Raw genomic sequence first — 19,210 nt, 5'->3', positions numbered from 1 at the left:
TTATAAATGTGCAAATTGACCCTATGTCAGGCACTGCTGTAGCATCCAATCGACTATTAACAGGAAACCACTGGACTGTTGTTGCTACTGACTTTGATGCCAAACTCTCCTTCTATGGTGATTCCCTTGGCTACCCGGTTCAACTAACCTAGTCATCGAGACCCAGCAAGCATTCACTGAATTGAACAATCTTCTTAATGAACACACTACAACTGCATATCCAATATTAGCCCTACACAAGACAGTGTTTGATGCAGAAGAAAAGCATGTTTGCTCACGTGAATGCTGCAATTTCCCAGTGCAAACATGTTCATCCTCTTGTGGAGTTATTGTCATTGCTTTCGTTGCTGTTGCATCAATTTGTCCAAAAGAAATTTGGCAGTATGTACAGCTTCCACAGATTCAATGTCATCCTGTGAAATCTCTGCTTCGTATTTATCACCATCCAAGCACATATGCACAATATCTGCGAAACGTCTTGGCAACCTGGCTATTAACTCAAAAGATAAATGTTCAAAACGTAGTTGACATATCAATATTTGACGTCAACAAACGTCTTTTAATCCCTTTATCAGGAAGTAAAAATGCAAGTCTGTCAGAACAGATCACCACCCTAGCCTCACTTTGAAGAGAAAACGAATGGATATTGATTTAATAAATTCTTACAAAACTGGTGCTCAAGTCAGAGGAAACATTTTGTACGAGAATAGCAAATCTATAGCCAACGGAAGTGCTACAGCAGGAGAGTGCAATTTTGCTGAGAGAGATAAACTGAGAACCAAAAAGCTTGCTGACAAATAAAGAAAGAGTGACAAAGCCATTACTGACAAAATAGAGAACAGTCATTCAAGTCTGAATTGTTTTACCATAGCTGATACTAGAAACAGTGAGATACCTCACGAAATAGCGTACTTGTTCCCTGATTCCTACAACTACATAGTTGATCAGTACACTAGTGTTGTATCTCTGAAAAGATATATTGTAGTAACACGCAAGATTAGAATTGATAGCTGAAGTAGCAAGTATTGTGCTTACACGTACACAGTTATTTCTAGGTGAGACTCAGACTAATATAGTGTCAAACTAAGTTCTAGAATGTTCTATACCTAACCACAGTAGGACGTGAGTTAACCTACAGGACATGAAACCTTAGATGAGTCATCCAGAGTTCACGGATGATGTTGTCAACCGCAATTACTCTGGTTTTCTCAGTTGTATATTACACCTCCCCACCAGCTCTGAAGTCTCCAGTAAACGAACAGAGATAAACGTCAGCAATCCCAAATTGCTTTCCGTTTCCTAATCCTGGTAGATCGTCGCGGGTTGTCAGGACCATAGTGCAGTGGTAAGTTCTGGTGAACCAGCTGATCTGATGACTTCGTCTGTTTGACATCTGTACCTGACTGTGGTGATGTTTGTGAGGGAGAACGTAGGTAGTCAAGTAGATCCATGCCTGGATCATTATCTTCGTCTACTCCATATCGTGGTCGAAGTTGTTCTAAGTGACTCCGCCAGATAGGTCCACGCGGATGTACCTTTACATTCACGCTCTGGGAACCGTGTACTTTGATTACGGTTGCTGGAACCCATCTAGGCTCACTGGTTCGTCTTGGCCCACAGTATAGAGTGCATAACATGGTGTTCCTACTTGGTAGTGTCTGTGGACGTTATGGACCATGCTTTGTAACTCTTTGGCCTGTGACTTCGTGGCTTCTCGAGCTTGGCGTTCTTGAGCTTCATGTGCCGGGGACGGCAATAGTGTCTTGGTTCGTATCTGTCGATTGTTGAGTAATTCGCTGGGCGAATATCCACTAGCTAATGGCGAACGTCTGTATTGCATAAGAAATTCCTGAAGAGCTTCCTTAGGAGATTTCCTTGACTTTTTCAAGAAACGCTTGAATGTCTGGACAAGTCTCTCAGCGGCACCGTTGGTGGCTGGATGATAAGGTGCTCCCGTCAGATGCACAATTCCTCTTTCATGGCACCAGGCCTTGAACTCCTGTGAGGAAAAGGTGGTAGCGTTGTCTGAAACTATGGCGTGCGGGTAGCCAGAGTGTGAAAAGTCTTCCTCTAGCAACTGGGTAGTTGTCTTCGTAGAAGTAGAATTGGTCTCATGAATACATGGGTATTTGGAGTATGCGTCTTTGACAACGAGCCAATGGTGTCCCATGACATCGATGGCGTGGTCGACATGTATCCTACTCCAGGGTTTCTCCGGCAGCATCCAAGGATGGTTGGCAGGCTTTGTCGGTTTGTTTTGATGTCCGGCGCAGGCAGTGCATCGATGACACATGTCTTGAATAGCTGTATCGATCCTCAGCCAGTAGACTGCTGTTCGTGCCAGTTGTTTCATCCTTTGCATACCGAAATGGCCTTCATGAAGAATCTTCAACACCTCTTGTTGCAGGCTAGCCGGTATCACGACTCTATTGCCATACAGGAGGCATCCGTTGATGGTAGTCAGTGAATGCTCGAGCTTTTTGAAGTCCTTTAAGTGATCTGAAACTTGATTAGGCCATCCCTCTCTTGTGTATCGGATAATTTCGGAAATAACTGGATCTTTGGTAGACTCTTTTCGAAGTGCACTTTGATCTGTTGGCTTAATCTGGGTGTCAATCGTGTTTATGAGGCATACCGTGACAATGTCCCTTTCATCTTCCTTCCCATCGAAGTAGACGTCTGGTCCTGCCGGTAGACGGCTGAGGGCGTCTGCGTTGCCGTGCTTTGACGTATTGCGATACTCAATGGTATAGTCGTATTGACTAAGCATAAGTGCCCAACGTGCTAGTCGATTCGCTGCGAGAACAGGCGTCTCCTTGTGTGGCCCGAACATGGCGAGAAGGGGTCTATGGTCGGTCACCAGTAGGAAGTGTCGCCCGTAAAGGAATTGGTGAAATTTATGAAGCGCAAAAATAATGGATAAAGCCTCCTTTTGAATTTGCGAATACTTCTTTTGCGCCGGTGACAAAGTTTTAGTTGCGTTGGCGATCGGTCACTCGCTTCCGTCTGAGTAGCGATGAAAAAGTACTGCCCCGATTCCAACTTCTGATGCATCGCAGGAGATGCCGATCGGATAGGAAGGATCGAAGTGAGCCAGAACGGTGTCTTCGTTCAGCATTGACTTCAGTTTGTCGAACCCGTCCTGCTCTGCTGCTCTCCACTTCCAACGAGTGTCCTTTCTGGTTAGGCGTGTCTATGGTTCCATGACCGTTGCTAGATTTGGTAGGAACTTGCCATAAAACTGAATTGATCCTAGAAATGATCTAAGAGTCGTAACGTCGTTTGGTGGTTGCATTGTCATTACCGCGTCCACCATTGGTCCCTTGGCTAATCCGTCCCGTGACAGGGTGTATCCTAGATATGTGACTTGCGGCTGGGCGAAGGCACATTTGTCAAATCGATATCGGAGGCCGTTGCTGTTCAGTCTTTTCAGTAATTCTCGAAGATTGTGCAGATGATCTTCGGCGTCTTTGCCGCTCACGAGTATATCGTCGAGGTAGACAGCTACTCCGGAGAGATCGCTGGTCAATTGTTCCATGATCTCTTGGAAGTATCCTGGCGCTGAGCTGATACCGTATGGAAGGCGAGTTTGTAAGAGTACTCCCTTGTGTGTACTGAGTGCGAGTCGCTTTTGACTTTCTGGTGCCAGTTTGATCTGGTTATACGCATCCGCTAGATCAATCTTTGAAAATAGTAGCCGCCTCCTAGCTTGCGCATAAAATCTTCCGGAAGTGGTAAGGTTGACGATGTGTCTCCAACTGTGAGTTCACCGTTACTGAATAATCTCCACATACCCGTATATTTCCATTTGTGTGACTACGTGAAGGTGGCTTCCGGACTGGAACGACTGGAGTTCTGTAATCGTTGAATTGTACTTGCTTCCAAGGCCCCGATCAATGCCTTTGTCGTATGCTCGAGATAGGTCGTCCTGAATTGCAAATGGCACAGTACGAGCTTTGTGAAAGACCGGTGTGACGTCCGGTTTAAACTTTATTTCCAACTGAAAGTTCTTCAAACATCCCAGTTCATCTTTCCATAAGTTAGGAAACTCCTGTGTGAGTTGTTCGCAGGCTGCTTGGAGAGACTTGTGAGTTGAGATCATATGTACCGGTGCGTTACTTGTAGACTTGCGAAGAAGACGGTCAAGTTGGATGCCGCTTTCCAAAACTGTGTCTAATCCGATAAGATTTAGGTTTAGTTTCGTAACTGTAAACTCCAGTTGCTTTCGAACTGTCTCGTCTCCGGTCTGTAGCAATGAGTCCACGCATGCGGTACCGAGAATAGGTATGGAGTGACCCGATGCTGAACGATATTCTGCAGTGGTCGGTTTGAGTGGCGGCTTGCCAATTGATTTCCATCTTGTCAGTGAGAGGAAATTGGTTCTGGTGCCAGTGTCAATCAAAAACAGGTGGCGTTTCCCCTGTTGAGTGATCGGGATATGTATTTGTGGTGTATCGTTCTCGTTTATGGTAGAGACTGTGGTAATACACCTGACCTTCCTAGCTTGTTTGCTGTGGCATGCGGCTTCAATGTGGCCTTTCTTCTTGCAGTAATGACATTCCGCTTCCCGGAAACGACATTTGTCTCTGGGATGACCTTTTCCCCGCAGCTTCCACATGGTTTGTGGTCAGTTGGCAGGGAAGACTGGAGCGTCTGTTGCGTTTTCTGTGGAGAATTTCGCGGTTTGGTGATCTTGTGGATTTCCTCCGGTTTTGCGTAGATTTGGGCCTTAGCTGTTTTAGCTGCTTCTTCCACCTCTATCGCGATCTGGACAACGTTCCGGAACGTAAGTTCATCTTCTTTGATTCTGAATGCAGCTTTGAGCACAGCCTCGTTGTTAATGGCACACAGAAAACAAGTGCGCATGGCTTCGTCCAGGGGATCCTTAATGGATGTGAAATCACACGTGGTAGCCATCTGTCGTACTCTTGCAGCGAGTTCGGGAGGCGTTTCACCTGGCTTACGCTTCATTTCGCTCCAGAATCGGAACCTTTCTCTGACTATGAAGCGCTTGGGATCATAGTGCTGTGACATGAAGTCATGGATAGACTGCAAAGAAAGTTTATTTGCTGTCGTAGGTTCCGGCAGTTGTGACGCAAAATTGTCGATGAGCTTGTATATGTCACTCGATTGATTGGTTAAAAAGACAATAGCTAGTTTGTCTTCAGGAATGGAATTAGCTTCCGTACATGTTTGAAACCTTGACCTGTAGTCCTTCCACAGCTCTGACATTGAGTCAAAGGACTGGAATTTCAGGTTGGACCAATGTAAACCGGAACGATTGGCCTTAAGCTGGCTTTTGAGAAGGTCCAGCTGGTGCATGTGCAACTCTCGCTGTTGCTCCATCTCCTCCTTATGTTGATGCTGTGTCACACGAATTTGTTCCTGCAGGACTGAGATGAGTTGGGTTAGTTCTTCAGACATCATAACCGTGTATCCTCGTCGCCAGAAAAGCTCCGTTGTATCTCTGAGAAGATATATTGTTGTAACACGCAAGATTAGAATTGATAGCTGAAGTAGCAAGTATTGTGCTTACACGTACACGGTTATCTCTAGGTGAGACTCAGACTTATATAGTGTCAAACTAAGTTCTAGAATGTTCTATACCTAACCACAGTACGACGTGAGTTAACCTACATGACATGAAACCTTAGGTGAGTCATCCAGAGTTCACAATGATGTCGTCAACCGCAATTAGTCTGGTTTTCTCAGTTGTATATTACAACTAGACATACACCCGAGTCATTCCTTGGAGCAGAAACCCAAACCTTTAGTTTGCAAGCACGGATAAATGCAGAAGACCAAACCAAAGCAGTCCAGTGGATTGACGACTTTGAGAAGACTTCAAAAACAACATACCGGGTAACGCAAGGCACTCAAATTTCTGGACAAAGAACTCTTTTTAAAACTGTTCGCCACTGCCAACATCAGCAAAAGAAGCTGACAAAAACAAAGTTGTCAAAACAATGCCCACCCTCAGATCTAAAGCGGGCTCTCATTCAGAAAAGTATAAGAAACAAAAAGACTTCTTGCCCTAGTACCCTCATACTCAGACTACATCCAAAGATCAGCTCAACAGTTGCCGCTCATCCAAACCATCTTTGCATGATTAACCTTAAGTACTGCCATAACTACCCAGTCAACTCTGCTCGTGTCCTCAGTTTTCGATCAGTAGACAGTGCTGTCAAGAAGCAGTTTACAAGTTTATTCGAGGCAGAAAACTCAGCAGCTACAGCTAGGCATGAATATGCAAATCAACTGCAAATGAAGTATGGCATTCTTGACATTGAAAAAACTCTTGCCGATAGATCCATCAATCCGAACTGTCAAGATGTTCAACGTTTGTTCCAAAAGTGGCGAGAAAGATGTATCGGTCCTGAAAACGGCAAAGCAATGTTTGACCGTCTGTCATTAGAAGTAAAACAATTCAATGAAATTCATGCTAGTAATGGTGGTAAAGCATTTCTTCAACAATATAAGTTAGAGGTGGAGTACAAAACTGGGTTTCCTGATGACTCATTTGAACCACCGGCAGCTAAAGTCACAAAAATATCTGACCACGTTCCCTTTATCCTAGCAGTAGTCACACCTTTGATGGCAAGAGCCCACAAACTGTTACGTCAAAGCGGCGAATTAGTTTACTGTGACTCAACAGCCAGTTTGGACAATTTGAATACTGTAGTCTTCATTGTGAGCTGCAGTACTTCAGCTGGTGCAATACCATTGAGTGCTGTAATGACATCTAGTGAAGATGCTGAGACCCTATCATCAGCATTCACAGCACTTGTTGATGTTCTACCTGACTATGCCTTCTTCGGGAGAGGCAGAACAGTTGGACCCTTAATGAATTTAACAGATGATTCTGCCAGTGAAAGTAAAGCACTCAAGACAACCTGGCCAGAAGCAGTTTTACATCTGTGTGTGTTTCATTTTCTCCAAAGTATGTGGCGTTGGCTACGGAGTGCTAGGTCTGGTGTATGGCTGGCCGTTATTTCATACTCTGCTACAAATGTACTAACTATCTATCGATCTGCTCATGCACTAAATAAAATGCCTGCTAATGAATCAACACAAAAGCAAAAAGTTGGGTTTTGTTTATTATAAAATTTATAATTTATAGTGTATATATATGTTATGCACAAACACGGATATGGACACACCGTGGATGTGTAGTGGATGTCTAGTTTTGCCGGGTAATTTAAGGGTTAGGGTCAGGGTTAGTGGTTAGAGTTAGGGTTAAAATTAGGATTAGGGTTCGGAATGCATGGTTTGTACGGGCAAACAATGGATTGTGTCGGGTAGTTAGTTTATGGATTGTCCAAATCCGTGCTTGGAACACAACATACTGTATATGCAACAATCTGACCATCAGTCAAGCAGTACTATATTTGAATGAACAACTGTCAGTATATTTATGGCGTTGTAACGCAAAGATTCTTCTAAATCGATGATGTTTACAGGACTTAAATTTGAACTTTGGTTGACTTTATACAAACAGAGATACTAATTTTTATATTTTTGACACACGCCCATATTTGTCTTTATTACATACATAAACAGTCCCGCCTCAACATCTAAACAACTAAGGCATGCATGTCCTAACTCATCCATACATCCACTATCTCTAAATTTAAATGTTGTAACACCAATCTAGCAATGTAAGACCACAATCTGATAGGCAATTGTTGTAATGAACTGTTTAAAGACTATGAAAAACATCCTATTGCTCACTGCATAATTCTTGAAGCTATAGAACATAGAATCTTGAAACTGATGATAGACCGAGACTTTCCACAGCAAATGGACAGAAGAAGATAACACCAGCAGCTGAAACCTCATAGTTTATAGTTATAGTTGGTAGATTGCAACCACCTAGCACTGCTCCATTACTAACTTTGATAGTATCCCCTTCTCAGTACATTCGAATTAAGCTGCAACTAATCACAAAAATACTTACTACAGCAGTTGCAATATATGACATATAACAAATGTACGCAACAGGATATCTAATACTTTTTAGTCTTAGATTGACCAAAAACATACATTTGCATATCCTGTGTTTGTTTGTTGAGCCACATGCCTCTCTTGCTTTAGAATATCCAACCAATCAAAACTTTCGGCAATAACAATGGGTGACATCACATTAGTCCACAATCGTGACAGAAATTATGGACGCGTTTCCACTAGCACTTAGACCAGTTTATTGAGTGGTTTAAGCTAAACTGGTTTAGGGATTAACATGTTTCCACCCGCACTAAACCAGTTACCAGAGTATATTCTAAACCTAAACCGCTTTCCTAGACCTACTTTGTAGTAGGTTTAGCAAAGTGATTTAGATTAAACTATGTCATGACAGTAGCTCGCTTGTTTAGATGGCTTCTCGACAACGCTGTTTGATGATATTGACTGTTTTGCTGGTATAGGATTACCTTGAAAGATGTAAGGGTTGTCAATTAACAAAAGGAGAGAGAGGGAGAAGATGGTGTCCTTGGTCATCGTCATGCAAATTCCTAATGTGACAACCAACAGTTGCTCTGACTCTGCGACAGAGCAGCCAATAGCCTTGACTAATTATGTTAGAAAGCTCTCACGTCTCTGATCAATATTTAAAGTATTGCCTCACCAACCATGTTCTACCTCTTATTAATTTTCCCAATATCAGAATTTATATAAAATACCAATCACACCTCTGATTACCCCACACCATTTTTAGTTCAAATTGTCACTTGTGACATTACATTCCTATTGTGCCGAATCAAATTAGTATAAAGTTAAGATCAAATACAAAAAGTGTCCAATCTAATACCTAAAGCCTGGTTCACAATATCTGCTGCAGACCTGCTGAACCTACCCGACAGCTGTCAAGCAAAGTAGAATAAATCCTATTCTGTCTGGCTACCACTGCTGCTCTGGCTGCACTCTGACTTCAGTAGGCGTGGCAAGGTGCATTTGCCAGACTGCTGTCCTACAGATATTGTGAAATAAGCTTAAATAAGATGTTGACCGTACTAAGTTTGCACGAAATTCAAGTCAAAGCACTGAAATTCATAGCCATTAACCCTGCGGGTTAACATATTAGGTAAACATCTTGCAAATTTGATTATTAGTTACTAAGTAATAGCAGGTAACTTTTAAATTTGAATTGACACCCTCCAGAGTTAATTTGGCAGACAACTAAGCTAGTTTGACAAGTTAAAAATTTTGATTTTTTGACACATTGTGAATTTGATCTGACATACTACAAATTTGATTTTATGACTTGGAAATTTGATCTGACTACAAACTAATTTGGTGTGACAGAATACAAATTGAATGTGACAAGTGACAATTTTGACCTGTAAATAGTGTACAACAATTTCCAAAATTATTAGGATGAACCGTTGACAACAGCACATAAATCAAAGTACTATAGTATGCATGCTCAGTGGGTCTTTCGTGTCAGTGCATGCTAGTACGCTGTACGTACTGTAATCATATGTAATATCAATATTGCCAATTTACTGTTTGAACAATAATATTCAATTTATGAACTAAAACGTACCGGTTTCAATTTGTTTGAATTTCTGCTGTGTTGCATAATTTGAAATTCTTTCTTTGTCGCAAAGAAGTCCACATATGTAATAGCAGACTCTAAGAGTTCAGCAGCTGCTGCAAATAATTCCCAAACTGGAGTCCCTTCAGATTAGTGTTCTCCCTCAATGCGCGCAATCATATTCAACAATTAAATGACCTACGGTCGAAAACAAGAGAACTATCAGTGGCGCCGTATTCGCTGCAAACACATGCACGTGCTTATTAAGTCAAGCACGTGAATATCCGGGATATCTATCCGGGACCTGAAATAATCTGGCCCAACCCGACATGAGGTCTGGAGCATCGAGTCGACGGTCTGGAATCGCGAGCAAACCGCGAGGGTACACAAATCACCGGGTGCACAAACCCCCGTAACATCTACTAAAATGATTTCGGAAGTATTTATCAAAAGCGATGCTAAATGGTAGTCTAACAGCGTAAGATCATTTTAGATCAACATATCATTTGTAAATGCCATGAGATCTCACAAACAGAGAAGAGACGTCTGCCGTGTTTGCGGCGATATCTTGGTGGACGGCATGAAACGATGACTCTTTGATTCTTCGGCACCGCTAGCTAGTCTAACCGCTCGACTGGCGAGACTATCGCTTGACCAGTTGTCAAAGGTGATGGTCTAGCGACGCTGATGTGCATGTTCTGTCACCGCAAGCTTGAAAATATCGAAGAACTGAAGCTGAAACTAAAAGTAAGATGTGTGTGTGTGTGCACCAGAGTCTTCATCACGGCTCTGGCGTGCACTTGCCGCCGACGAGGATTTCACACGCACGCAATCAGCGTTAGTGCACTTAGCATAGCCAATTACTGCTAAACCAATCAGAATTTACAACCGAGATTCTGGTTGTAAGGAGCTGATTGGCTTAGAAGGCTATTTCCGAAATCATTTTAGTACATGTACATCGACTTGGTCCAGACTCTCTGGTCTGGAAGCTCGAGGCTAGACATGCACATGTGCAGTTCCTCGTACGAAACGAAAGACCATGCAGAGCCGTATGTATGCGAGCGGGTGGAATTTCGAGCCTACTTCTACCATTTAGAGCCGTAATATGCGACTCTCACAGTCTGTTACCATCTGTCGACATTCTAGAGATCTGGGTCATGGGAGGGGCAAGCAAACTGCTAATGAGCTACGCCCCTGGATTTGTAACGTCGGAATATACGGGAGATTCAATAGACATGGCTAGCCTACCTCTAAATTTCAGGAAAATTGTGGTTTCCGCTCTTAGTTCTAACTTCAGAGAAGCTACCAAACTTGTAAATGTCTCTATGTTACAACCACGAGAAGGAGAACTGCTGATAAAGAACAGGTAGGCTATCTCTAGGTGTAGCTAGATATGGTTAGCTGGATGTAAATTGTTGTCTATTTAATTCATACAGTAGTATATAGCTTAGTTTTAAAAACTAATTGCAAATTCAGTGTGCAAGTTACAGAGATGTTACTATAAATTTAGTGCATGAGGTAGATCGACTGTCTAGTATCGATAGACAGAGCTCAGCAGTTTGAATGGAGAGGCATGATTTTCTTACAAACACTAACGGCTTCAACAGGTTTCACAAAGCTGGATGTGCAGATTTTAGCACAATTCTGGGATGATCATTTGGCTAAGCTATGCATATTATGAAGGACTTTTGTATGCAGGAGTAAGGATACGGTTTCATTATGTAGGAATACCTGGTACTGTAAACAAAATATCCTTGACAAGTGCAACAATGATATGTTCTGTGGCCAACAAAAGACTGATGATTGAATTGCTGGAGGACTTTCCCGATGGTTCATGAATGTTAAAGTGATCATGAAAAGGTAAATCGATCAGAGGACTCTTCTGACTCATTGTGGTGACACAAGGTGACTCTTTACCATGTCACATGGAAAATACACTTGTTTCACTACATGAGTTTGGCTGAGAGCCAGGCATAAGGGCTATGCGCCATGCAGTAGACTCAAGGATGGCAATGATGTTCATGTCATCTATAACTATCTGCATGGTTCCAACAGGGGCGTAGCATGGCATGGGCTAGACCAGGCTATGACCCCATCATTTGTAGACGTGGTCATAGAAATTGTGGACTGTAAATATGTGGGAGGACCAAAGCTTTATATTGTATATACACCACCCTTTTTTCCAGTCTGGATGTGTCACTGATTCTACAGTATCAGTCAATTAGAAGTCAATAAAGTGGGCCTGTCCATAAACGTAGGCGTGTCACGTATTGTTAAGTTTAGCCTCCCATTTCTAGATGTCACGCTACGCCCCTGGTTCCAATCTTCCAGGCAAAAACCATGCATGGGATGAAATTTTGGAGTGCTTTCTGCACATGCAGCCAGTATCCATTTTAATTAATTAAGCTTTTTTGAGTTACTCACATCACCATCTAATCTTGTATGTGTAGTATTATTTAAATATTTCGTTTAGATCTTATAAATGTGCAGGTTTGTGTAGAGAAAAACACTTGAATTCTGTTTTGATCTATATCCAAAGATTTGTTATAGCTAGTTTGCAATATTTGTCTTTACTAGCTTATTAAAAAATTAATTACTTAGATTGAGCCATAATTGTCGATGGTATGTTGTATGGTATACTTGTGCACAACTTTGTTATAGATATGTTGGCATTAATGCTTCTGATGTCAACTTCTCAGCAGGTCGCTATGGTCCAGTCAACCAACTACCAATAGATATAGGGTTTGAGGTATTCTACTTAGTGCTGTGTTTTGTCTGCATGTGTGTGTGTGTGTGTGTGTGTGTGTGTGTGTGTGTGTGTGTGTGTGTGTGTGTGTGTGTGTGTGTGTGTGTGTGTGTGTGTGTGTGTGTGTGTGTGTGTGTGTGTGTGTGTGTATACACACTACTGATTATCACTGTAATATAAAGGGAGTGGGAGAAGTTGTTGCAAGAGGTGGTGGCTGTGAACACTTTCAGATTGGATCTGCTGTGGCATTTATGTCTGGTCATGCTTTCAGCGAGTATATGGTAGGCAATGTAGAGCCATGTGAGGTTCAAGTTAGGATATAATGTTACTGTATATTTTGTATGAAGTTGTTGCCAGTCAAGTACGCCATTTTACTTCCTGAGGTACAACCTGAGTATGTCTCTTTGCTTGCTAGCGGATTAACAGCTGCAATTAGTTTGGAGAAGGTATATATATATGCAATAATCAGTGAATTAGTTTGAAAGTTGCTCATCAGCTATTGTTGGCTATTTTGTTTTAATATGACTTTTCTTTTTGTTGGTGCTAACATGCATAATAGATTGGGGAAATCAAGGCTGGCGAGAATATTCTTGTCACAGGTGCACACAGCACATATTGGTTTTGAGCCTGTTGTATGTGTTTTCTTTGTGTTATAGCTGCAGCTGGAGGAACAGGGCAATTTGCTGTAGGTATTTTGTGTGTTGTGTTTTTGTGGCTGTTCTTTAACCTACAGAAGTTCTCCTGGTCCTCCTTTATTTTGTCCACTTAATTGGAAATTTATGTATACCACGGTATGTATCGTATGATTAGCATGCTATATGGCTTTTACCAGCCTGAGGGGTGGGGTATAACCCCACTCCAAGTGCCATATAACATGCTAATCATATGATACGTTATTTATACACTTGTTCACTTGACGTGTATAAGTGAGTGTGACAATAACCGGAAGTAACTTATTGCACTCTTGCTGTGCAATACAACCACTTCAGTACGCGTTCGTGACTGGTCACATGTCACTTGACCATGGTATAACAAATTATCTGTGCCTTAATATGATACTTCTAACAGTGGTGGTGGAGCTGAGGGCAGAGAGGGCAGCTGATCCCTTAAAACACAACTTTTGTTTTTGTAAGCAAACAGCTAGTAGAGCATTCAAGCAACAAACCCGTGATAGTCCTGGGACTCATGTACAAAAATAGAAACTCTACTGCAACTACTACTTAATTAACACATGGTATATTTGACAATAGAACTACTATTACGTACAATACTATGCTAAACACCCATGTATATAAGATCCACTACTGCTACTGTAACTACAACTGTAACGGTAAAAGTACATCTGTGTAACAAATTGCTAAATCAATGTGATAAAGTCACTGTTCAGGGAAGCATGTGACTCTTAGCCGAAGCCAAGAAGATGCAATTCTTTTGAATGGTTGAAAACTTTCTTGATCTGTTGCCACATAGACACATGATGGATGCTCTCAGCAAAGCAAAGGAAATTTGACACTGGATCCAAGACTACCACTACTGCTGCTGTTACTGCTACTGCTTCTGCCCCCAGCGCCACTGCCACCAACACCACCGCCACTACTACTGAGAGAACTGGTGTATTTGAACAATCAAACGGCATCTGCTAACACACTACTACTACTACTACTTGAATAAACTACTACTACTACTACTACTACTAATAATAAAATCTCTACTACTTTTTTCAAAATACTACTACTGTATGTAAAAGCTTCCTCTATAGCAACAAGTTTCTAGGTTGTAACAACTTTGAGATAAACAGTCTTCTATAATCTACTTTCTGCTGCTTCCAGCAGAATGTTGAAGTCCCTTGAGGTTCTGTGAAGCTTGGACCTGCATCCTCGCAAACACATCACGCAGGCCCGAAGGAGTGCAAATGACAGTCGACATCTCAGCCAGTTGATAGTTGTGCTGTACTCGGTGTGGTGCTTTTCCGATAAAAGTGAGGCTAGTCTTTTCAAAAAAATAGACGTCAGTTTACTGCATCCTCCAGTGCATGCTAAAATGATTGGCGTGAACGATGAAACTACTACTACTACTACTACTACTACCCCGGATATGTCATGTCGATGCACTGACATGTTCCGTCTCCCTTGTTTTCCATCTTTGCTGGGGTATTCCAGATAAATGGGAGATAAAAGTGACAAGTCTGCTTCATAACAAGTGGTTCTTGGTTTCTGAACGTTCGGTTTGCTCTACTTTTCATTGCAACGGTCGACGGTTTGAATTTTGAACAACTCTGGATTATGAAGTGCTGCTCGTGCAATGCTACCGGTCGATGTAAGAGCTGTTCCTGTGCTCGCAGGAAGGAACGTTGCTCTAATTGCAATCCGATGAACCATCAGCGTTGTATGAACACGTCACCAGCAGTTGACGTTTCTTCAAACATTATTTCGGAGTCCAGGTTTGTGCAGAGTAACGAAGAAGATCACCGAGGAAATGGTATTGTAAATGCAGACATTACGCTCATTCAAATTCAAAATTCGAAATCATCCGGGCCATCCAGACAGAATCACGTGACTTTCGACAAGGCCAGTAGTCGTTTTCATGAGTCTGAAACAGGTAATGATAATGTGAACAAACTTACCGGTCAACTGCCTGCCTACAAACCACGTAGTGCTCCAAGTTTTACTTGGGGTGACGTGAATGGCATGGAAGTTGAGAAAGAATTAGATTCCATCTACAAAGAAGTCGTATTCTGGAAGAAAAACCTGTTCCTACTTCCATCCGGGAAAGTGGGTAAGGAGTTTGTTGCAGAAATGACACGTCTAGTAGAGTCGTTTGCAAATGCAACGTCACTGGAGGGTATTGCTATGAAAGCTCTGGTAGTTTTTCAAGTTGTGGTCCTTCAGAAGCCCCATGCAAAATCCAAATCTCGAGATCACATCCAATGTGTTCAGAGACGTTTGGAATTGTGGAAGATGGGAAGGTTTGACGATCTGGTAAGAGAGGGCCGTACCTTGCAATGTCGACTAAATCACAGCCTCCATAGTATCCCGGATGTCCAGGTGGCTAGGGTTTTTAGTCGTCTTGTCATTCAAGGTAAGGTCAACGCAGCCCTTCGATATGTGTCTGACAATGCCAACTGTGGCGTTTTGTCTCTTGATGCGGTGATTGATAACAATGGTAGTACAGTTAAAGACTTGCTGCGAGTCAAACATCCTGAACAGCAACCGTTATGTGACGAGATCTTCTTGAATGGTCCCGTTAATGACTTATCACATGTTATATTTGACAAGATTGATGGATCAGCTATTTGCTCTGCTGCTCTGAGAACCCAGGGCGCTGGTGGACCATCTGGTGTGGATTCCACAGCTTGGAAACGTCTATGCTGTTCTTTTCAGAAGCAGTCAGCTGAGCTGTGCAACGCCCTAGCAGGTCTAGCACGACGCATATGTTGTGATTTTGTGGATCCAAGTGCTATCCAGGCTCTTGTTGCATGCCGTTTGATTCCTTTAGACAAGAATCCTGGATTACGTCCAATCGGAATTGGTGAGACCTTCCGCAGGATTATTGCCAAGGCGATAATGAGAGTTATCAAGGACGACGTCTGCCATACTGCTGGACCTTTGCAAGTGTGTGCTGGACAAGAAGGTGGATGTGAAGCGGCTATTCATGCGATGCGCACAATATTTGACAACGATGAGACTGAGTGCGTTCTTCTGGTTGATGCCTCGAATGCTTTTAATTGCCTAAATCGACGGGCAGCGCTTCACAATGCTAGAATCTTGTGTCCGGCTATTGCAACGGTTCTCATAAATACATACAGGGACGAGGTTTTGATGTTCGTTGTGGGAGGCGAGATAATCAGATCAGCTGAAGGAACAACACAGGGTGATCCGCTGGCGATGTCCATGTACGCGATTGGCATCCTGCCGCTCATCACTCAACTTCAATGTGAAACCAAGCAAGTCTGGTATGCTGATGACGCAACAGGTGCAGGGTGCATTAGAGGTGTGAGGCAGTGGTGGAATGACATTGTCAAAGTCGGCCCCAAGTTCGGATATCACGCAAACGCTGTTAAAACTTGGTTGATAGTAAAGCAGAACAAATTGGAAGATGCCCGCTCTGCATTTGCTGATACGGCAGTACAAATCACAACATCAGGTAAACGACATCTAGGTGCTGCTTTAGGGCACCCTTCGTTTGTTCGTGAATACGTTGACAGTAAAGTCAATGAGTGGGTTCGTCAAGTGGAAAAACTATCAACCATTGCTGTAACTCATCCTCATGTCGCATACTCAGCTTTTACTCAAGGTTTGGCCCATCGCTGGTCCTATCTCTTGAGAACTGTTCCATCTATATCTGAAATGCTCAAGCCGTTAGAAGAAGTCATCCACCAACGATTTTTGCCTAGACTGACTGGTCAACCAGTGTGCGATGCAGACATGAGAGACCTCTTGTCATTACCTTGCAATCTCGGTGGGTTGAACATTTCTGATCCGTCGAAGACTGCTGAATCACTATTTGCAGCTTCCGAGCACATCACTGCGCCTTTGGCTGCTCTTATTGTCGAACAAGAGAACGCCATCACAGTGTCTCCATTGGAAACAAAAAGAAGAAAATCTGAGATCAAGGCCAAGACACAAGCTTTCCACAATGAGACCTTGGAGAAGTTGCAAACAAATGCATCACCGCAAATAAAAGGGAGCTTGGAAGTCCTATCCGAAAAGGGAGTATCGAGCTGGCTTACCGTGCAGCCTATTGAAGAGCATGGTTTCCATCTTGCCAAGAACGATTTTCGTGATGCTCTGTGCTTAAGATATGGCTGGCCTTTATCAGATTTGCCCTCGAAATGTGAATGCGGCCTCAGTTTTAACGTCGACCATGTCATGATATGCCAGAAAGGCGGCTTTCCCACGCTAAGGCACAACGAGATCCGGAACATCACAGCTGATCTTCTAAGGGAGGTTTCTACAGATGTTACAATCGAACCTGTACTTCGTCCCTTGGATGGAGAACAGTTTGCGCATCGCACTGCCATCACAGATGATAACGCTAGGGTCGACATTTCTGCTAGAGGAGTGTGGAGGCATGGAGAACGGGCATTTTTTGATGTGAGGGTTTTCTACCCAAACGCTGCTTCCAACCGCAAACACTCTTCACTCAAATCCGCCTATGTGAGTCACGAGAATGAGAAGAAACGCGCTTACGGTGAGAGAATTCGGGAAGTTGAGCATGGGTCTTTCACTCCATTAGTGTTTACGTCATACGGAAGCACAGGCCCAGAGGCAACAACCTTCTATAAGCGAGTGGCAAGTCTGCATGCAGCCAAGTCAGGAGAGCAGTACAGTAGAATTATGCAATTAATTCGCTGTAGATTGAGTTTTGCCCTACTTCGCTCGAGTATACTGTGTATCCGTGGAACAAGATCCTCTACGTATAGACCTATCAAAGTGGACCTGCTGGGACTCATTGAAAGTGAGGCCCACCTAGATGAGTAGGTGGTGACTATAGCTTGTGATAATAGTTAAGCATACAGTGTAATGACGTAAAGTAGTAACTGACTTTTAATTGTTTGTTTTGCTGCGTGCGTATATCTGTCACTTATAGTGTTGTATACTACTACTACTGAGAAGATATGGTGTATTTGAAACAATAGCAGACTACGTATATACAAACGGCAACCTACAGCGAATGGCAATAAACTATTACTACTACTAAACAATTACTGTCATATACAATAGTACAACTTTTACTACTACTATGTCATGTACAGTAAAGTCACTAAGCTGAGGAGGCCAGGTGCCCCTCAGACGTAGCCAGGAGAATATTGTTTTCCGGCCTGACGTAGCGTTTGCACCTGCTGCCCCTGATGCACATTATGGAAGCTCTTAGGAGTGCGAACCCGAGTCGACATCTTAGCCAGTTGATCACGCTACCGTATGGAGTGTCCTTTTTCTCAGATATCATTGAGGCCAGCTTTTTGGTAAATGACGTTGTAAGCTTGCTCATGCCACCAGTGCAAGAAAGGATAATAGGTGTAAAGGAAGCATTTTCTACTTTTCTCAGTCTTTCTTCATATTTCCTTTTCTTCTCTTGTTCCTGTCTTCTATAGCATGATGCAACTTCAAAACATGTGTACGAGGTGGCATTGGGGTTAAACACCCGGACATCAAAATATGTCTTCTCAAATCTTCCTCCCCAAAAACCTCTTGCCGAAATGTCTAATCTTGCATCATCATCTCGACTGCTTGAACGTAAAGAGAACGTCTCTCCACTTAGTGATTGCAACGTGGGCTCCGTTTCCACATCATGACAGACATCAGACAACAGATGAGAAAACATATCTCGGATTTCATTATGGCGTATAGTTGGAAAGCCTCCCGTGGGGCAGGACATAGCATGCTCCACTGACATTTTTCCACCGCAAGGGCAAGATTCACTCATATGAGGGGGGACCCATCCATATCTGAGGCATAGAGCATCTCTGAATGCTGACTTATGTAATGAGAAGCCGTGATCCTCCAATGGCAGCACTGTGAGCCAGTTTGATGCCCCCTTTTCATTTGCTAACTCGAACATTCTTTTATGTTGGTGTGAGAGGTTATCTCGAACATTATCAGCAAGAGTTTTGATTTCTAGCCCTTTGTGCTTGCGAATTTGCTTTTTGAGAGAATCCTGTTGATCTGGGGCATCTCCTAGAGTGATCTCCTGATTCAAAATGAAGTCAACAAGCGGTGCAGTCATCTTTCGAGAGTTTAAGTATTCAGAAGACAATGAAGTTGGATCTGTGATTCCCAGACCACCAAGTCTGGCTGGTAAGGAGAAGAGTTTTCTTTCCAGTTCTCCAGGGGCCGAACGACCAGTTATAGCAGGAATCAGTTGAGATTGTATTGATGATACTACTACTACTACTACTACTACTACTACTTTTCAACAAACTAAATAACATA

At 42.8% G+C, this 19,210-nt stretch overlaps 5 protein-coding genes across 5 annotated transcripts; 2 read left to right on the top strand and 3 right to left on the bottom strand.

Moving 5' to 3' along the window:
• Positions 1-1,570: 1,570 nt before the first annotated feature.
• LOC134189186 (uncharacterized protein K02A2.6-like) lies at positions 1,571-2,833 on the bottom strand. The gene has a single exon (XM_062657426.1). It carries the CDS (start codon positions 2,831-2,833, stop codon positions 1,571-1,573), a length of 1,263 nt encoding a protein of 420 aa, XP_062513410.1.
• A 360-nt stretch (positions 2,834-3,193) lies between these two features.
• On the bottom strand, positions 3,194-5,424 carry LOC134189185 (uncharacterized protein K02A2.6-like). Its single transcript, XM_062657425.1, has 3 exons — positions 4,496-5,424; positions 3,795-4,358; positions 3,194-3,722 (listed from the first exon to the last, which is right to left on the bottom strand). The coding sequence occupies exons 1-3, from the start codon at positions 5,422-5,424 to the stop codon at positions 3,194-3,196; spliced, it is 2,022 nt and encodes a 673-aa protein (XP_062513409.1).
• Positions 5,425-10,584: 5,160 nt separating this feature from the next.
• On the top strand, positions 10,585-14,078 carry LOC134188679 (prostaglandin reductase-3-like). The gene is made up of 7 exons (XM_062656844.1): positions 10,585-10,898; positions 12,194-12,281; positions 12,461-12,559; positions 12,626-12,724; positions 12,838-12,877; positions 12,935-12,963; positions 13,666-14,078. The coding sequence occupies exons 1-7, from the start codon at positions 10,588-10,590 to the stop codon at positions 13,675-13,677; spliced, it is 678 nt and encodes a 225-aa protein (XP_062512828.1). The 5' UTR covers positions 10,585-10,587; the 3' UTR covers positions 13,678-14,078.
• Positions 14,079-14,647: 569 nt separating this feature from the next.
• Positions 14,648-17,911, top strand: LOC134189184 (uncharacterized). Its single transcript, XM_062657424.1, has one exon. It carries the CDS (start codon positions 14,648-14,650, stop codon positions 17,756-17,758), a length of 3,111 nt encoding a protein of 1,036 aa, XP_062513408.1. The 3' UTR covers positions 17,759-17,911.
• Positions 17,912-17,918: 7 nt separating this feature from the next.
• On the bottom strand, positions 17,919-19,138 carry LOC134188678 (uncharacterized). The gene has a single exon (XM_062656843.1). It carries the CDS (start codon positions 19,002-19,004, stop codon positions 18,042-18,044), a length of 963 nt encoding a protein of 320 aa, XP_062512827.1. The 5' UTR covers positions 19,005-19,138; the 3' UTR covers positions 17,919-18,041.
• Between the last annotated feature and the right edge of the window lie 72 nt (positions 19,139-19,210).

Source organism: Corticium candelabrum, chromosome 13 (genome assembly GCF_963422355.1).
Source record: "Corticium candelabrum chromosome 13, ooCorCand1.1, whole genome shotgun sequence".
NCBI lineage: Eukaryota > Metazoa > Porifera > Homoscleromorpha > Homosclerophorida > Plakinidae > Corticium > Corticium candelabrum.
Note: the sequence above shows the minus strand (reverse complement) of the source record. Positions and strands in the feature narration are given on the sequence as shown.

What these genes read in the sequence shown, in the direction of transcription:
- LOC134188679 (XM_062656844.1), top strand. Translation starts at nt 10,588, where the DNA reads ATGCGAGCGGGTGGAATTTCGAGCCTACTTCTACCATTTAGAGCCGTA. An exon ending in CTGCAATTAGTTTGGAGAAG is followed by an intron (nt 12,725 to 12,837) that starts GTATATATATAT and finishes CATGCATAATAG; the next exon opens with ATTGGGGAAATCAAGGCTGG. An exon ending in CGAGAATATTCTTGTCACAG is followed by an intron (nt 12,878 to 12,934) that starts GTGCACACAGCA and finishes TTTGTGTTATAG; the next exon opens with CTGCAGCTGGAGGAACAGGG.
- LOC134189185 (XM_062657425.1), bottom strand. Translation starts at nt 5,424, where the DNA reads ATGTCTGAAGAACTAACCCAACTCATCTCAGTCCTGCAGGAACAAATT. An exon ending in ACAGCAAACAAGCTAGGAAG is followed by an intron (nt 4,359 to 4,495) that starts GTCAGGTGTATT and finishes CTCACTGACAAG; the next exon opens with ATGGAAATCAATTGGCAAGC. An exon ending in ACACAAATGGAAATATACGG is followed by an intron (nt 3,723 to 3,794) that starts GTATGTGGAGAT and finishes CACTTCCGGAAG; the next exon opens with ATTTTATGCGCAAGCTAGGA.
- LOC134189186 (XM_062657426.1), bottom strand. Translation starts at nt 2,833, where the DNA reads ATGTTCGGGCCACACAAGGAGACGCCTGTTCTCGCAGCGAATCGACTA.
- LOC134188678 (XM_062656843.1), bottom strand. Translation starts at nt 19,004, where the DNA reads ATGACTGCACCGCTTGTTGACTTCATTTTGAATCAGGAGATCACTCTA.
- LOC134189184 (XM_062657424.1), top strand. Translation starts at nt 14,648, where the DNA reads ATGAACCATCAGCGTTGTATGAACACGTCACCAGCAGTTGACGTTTCT.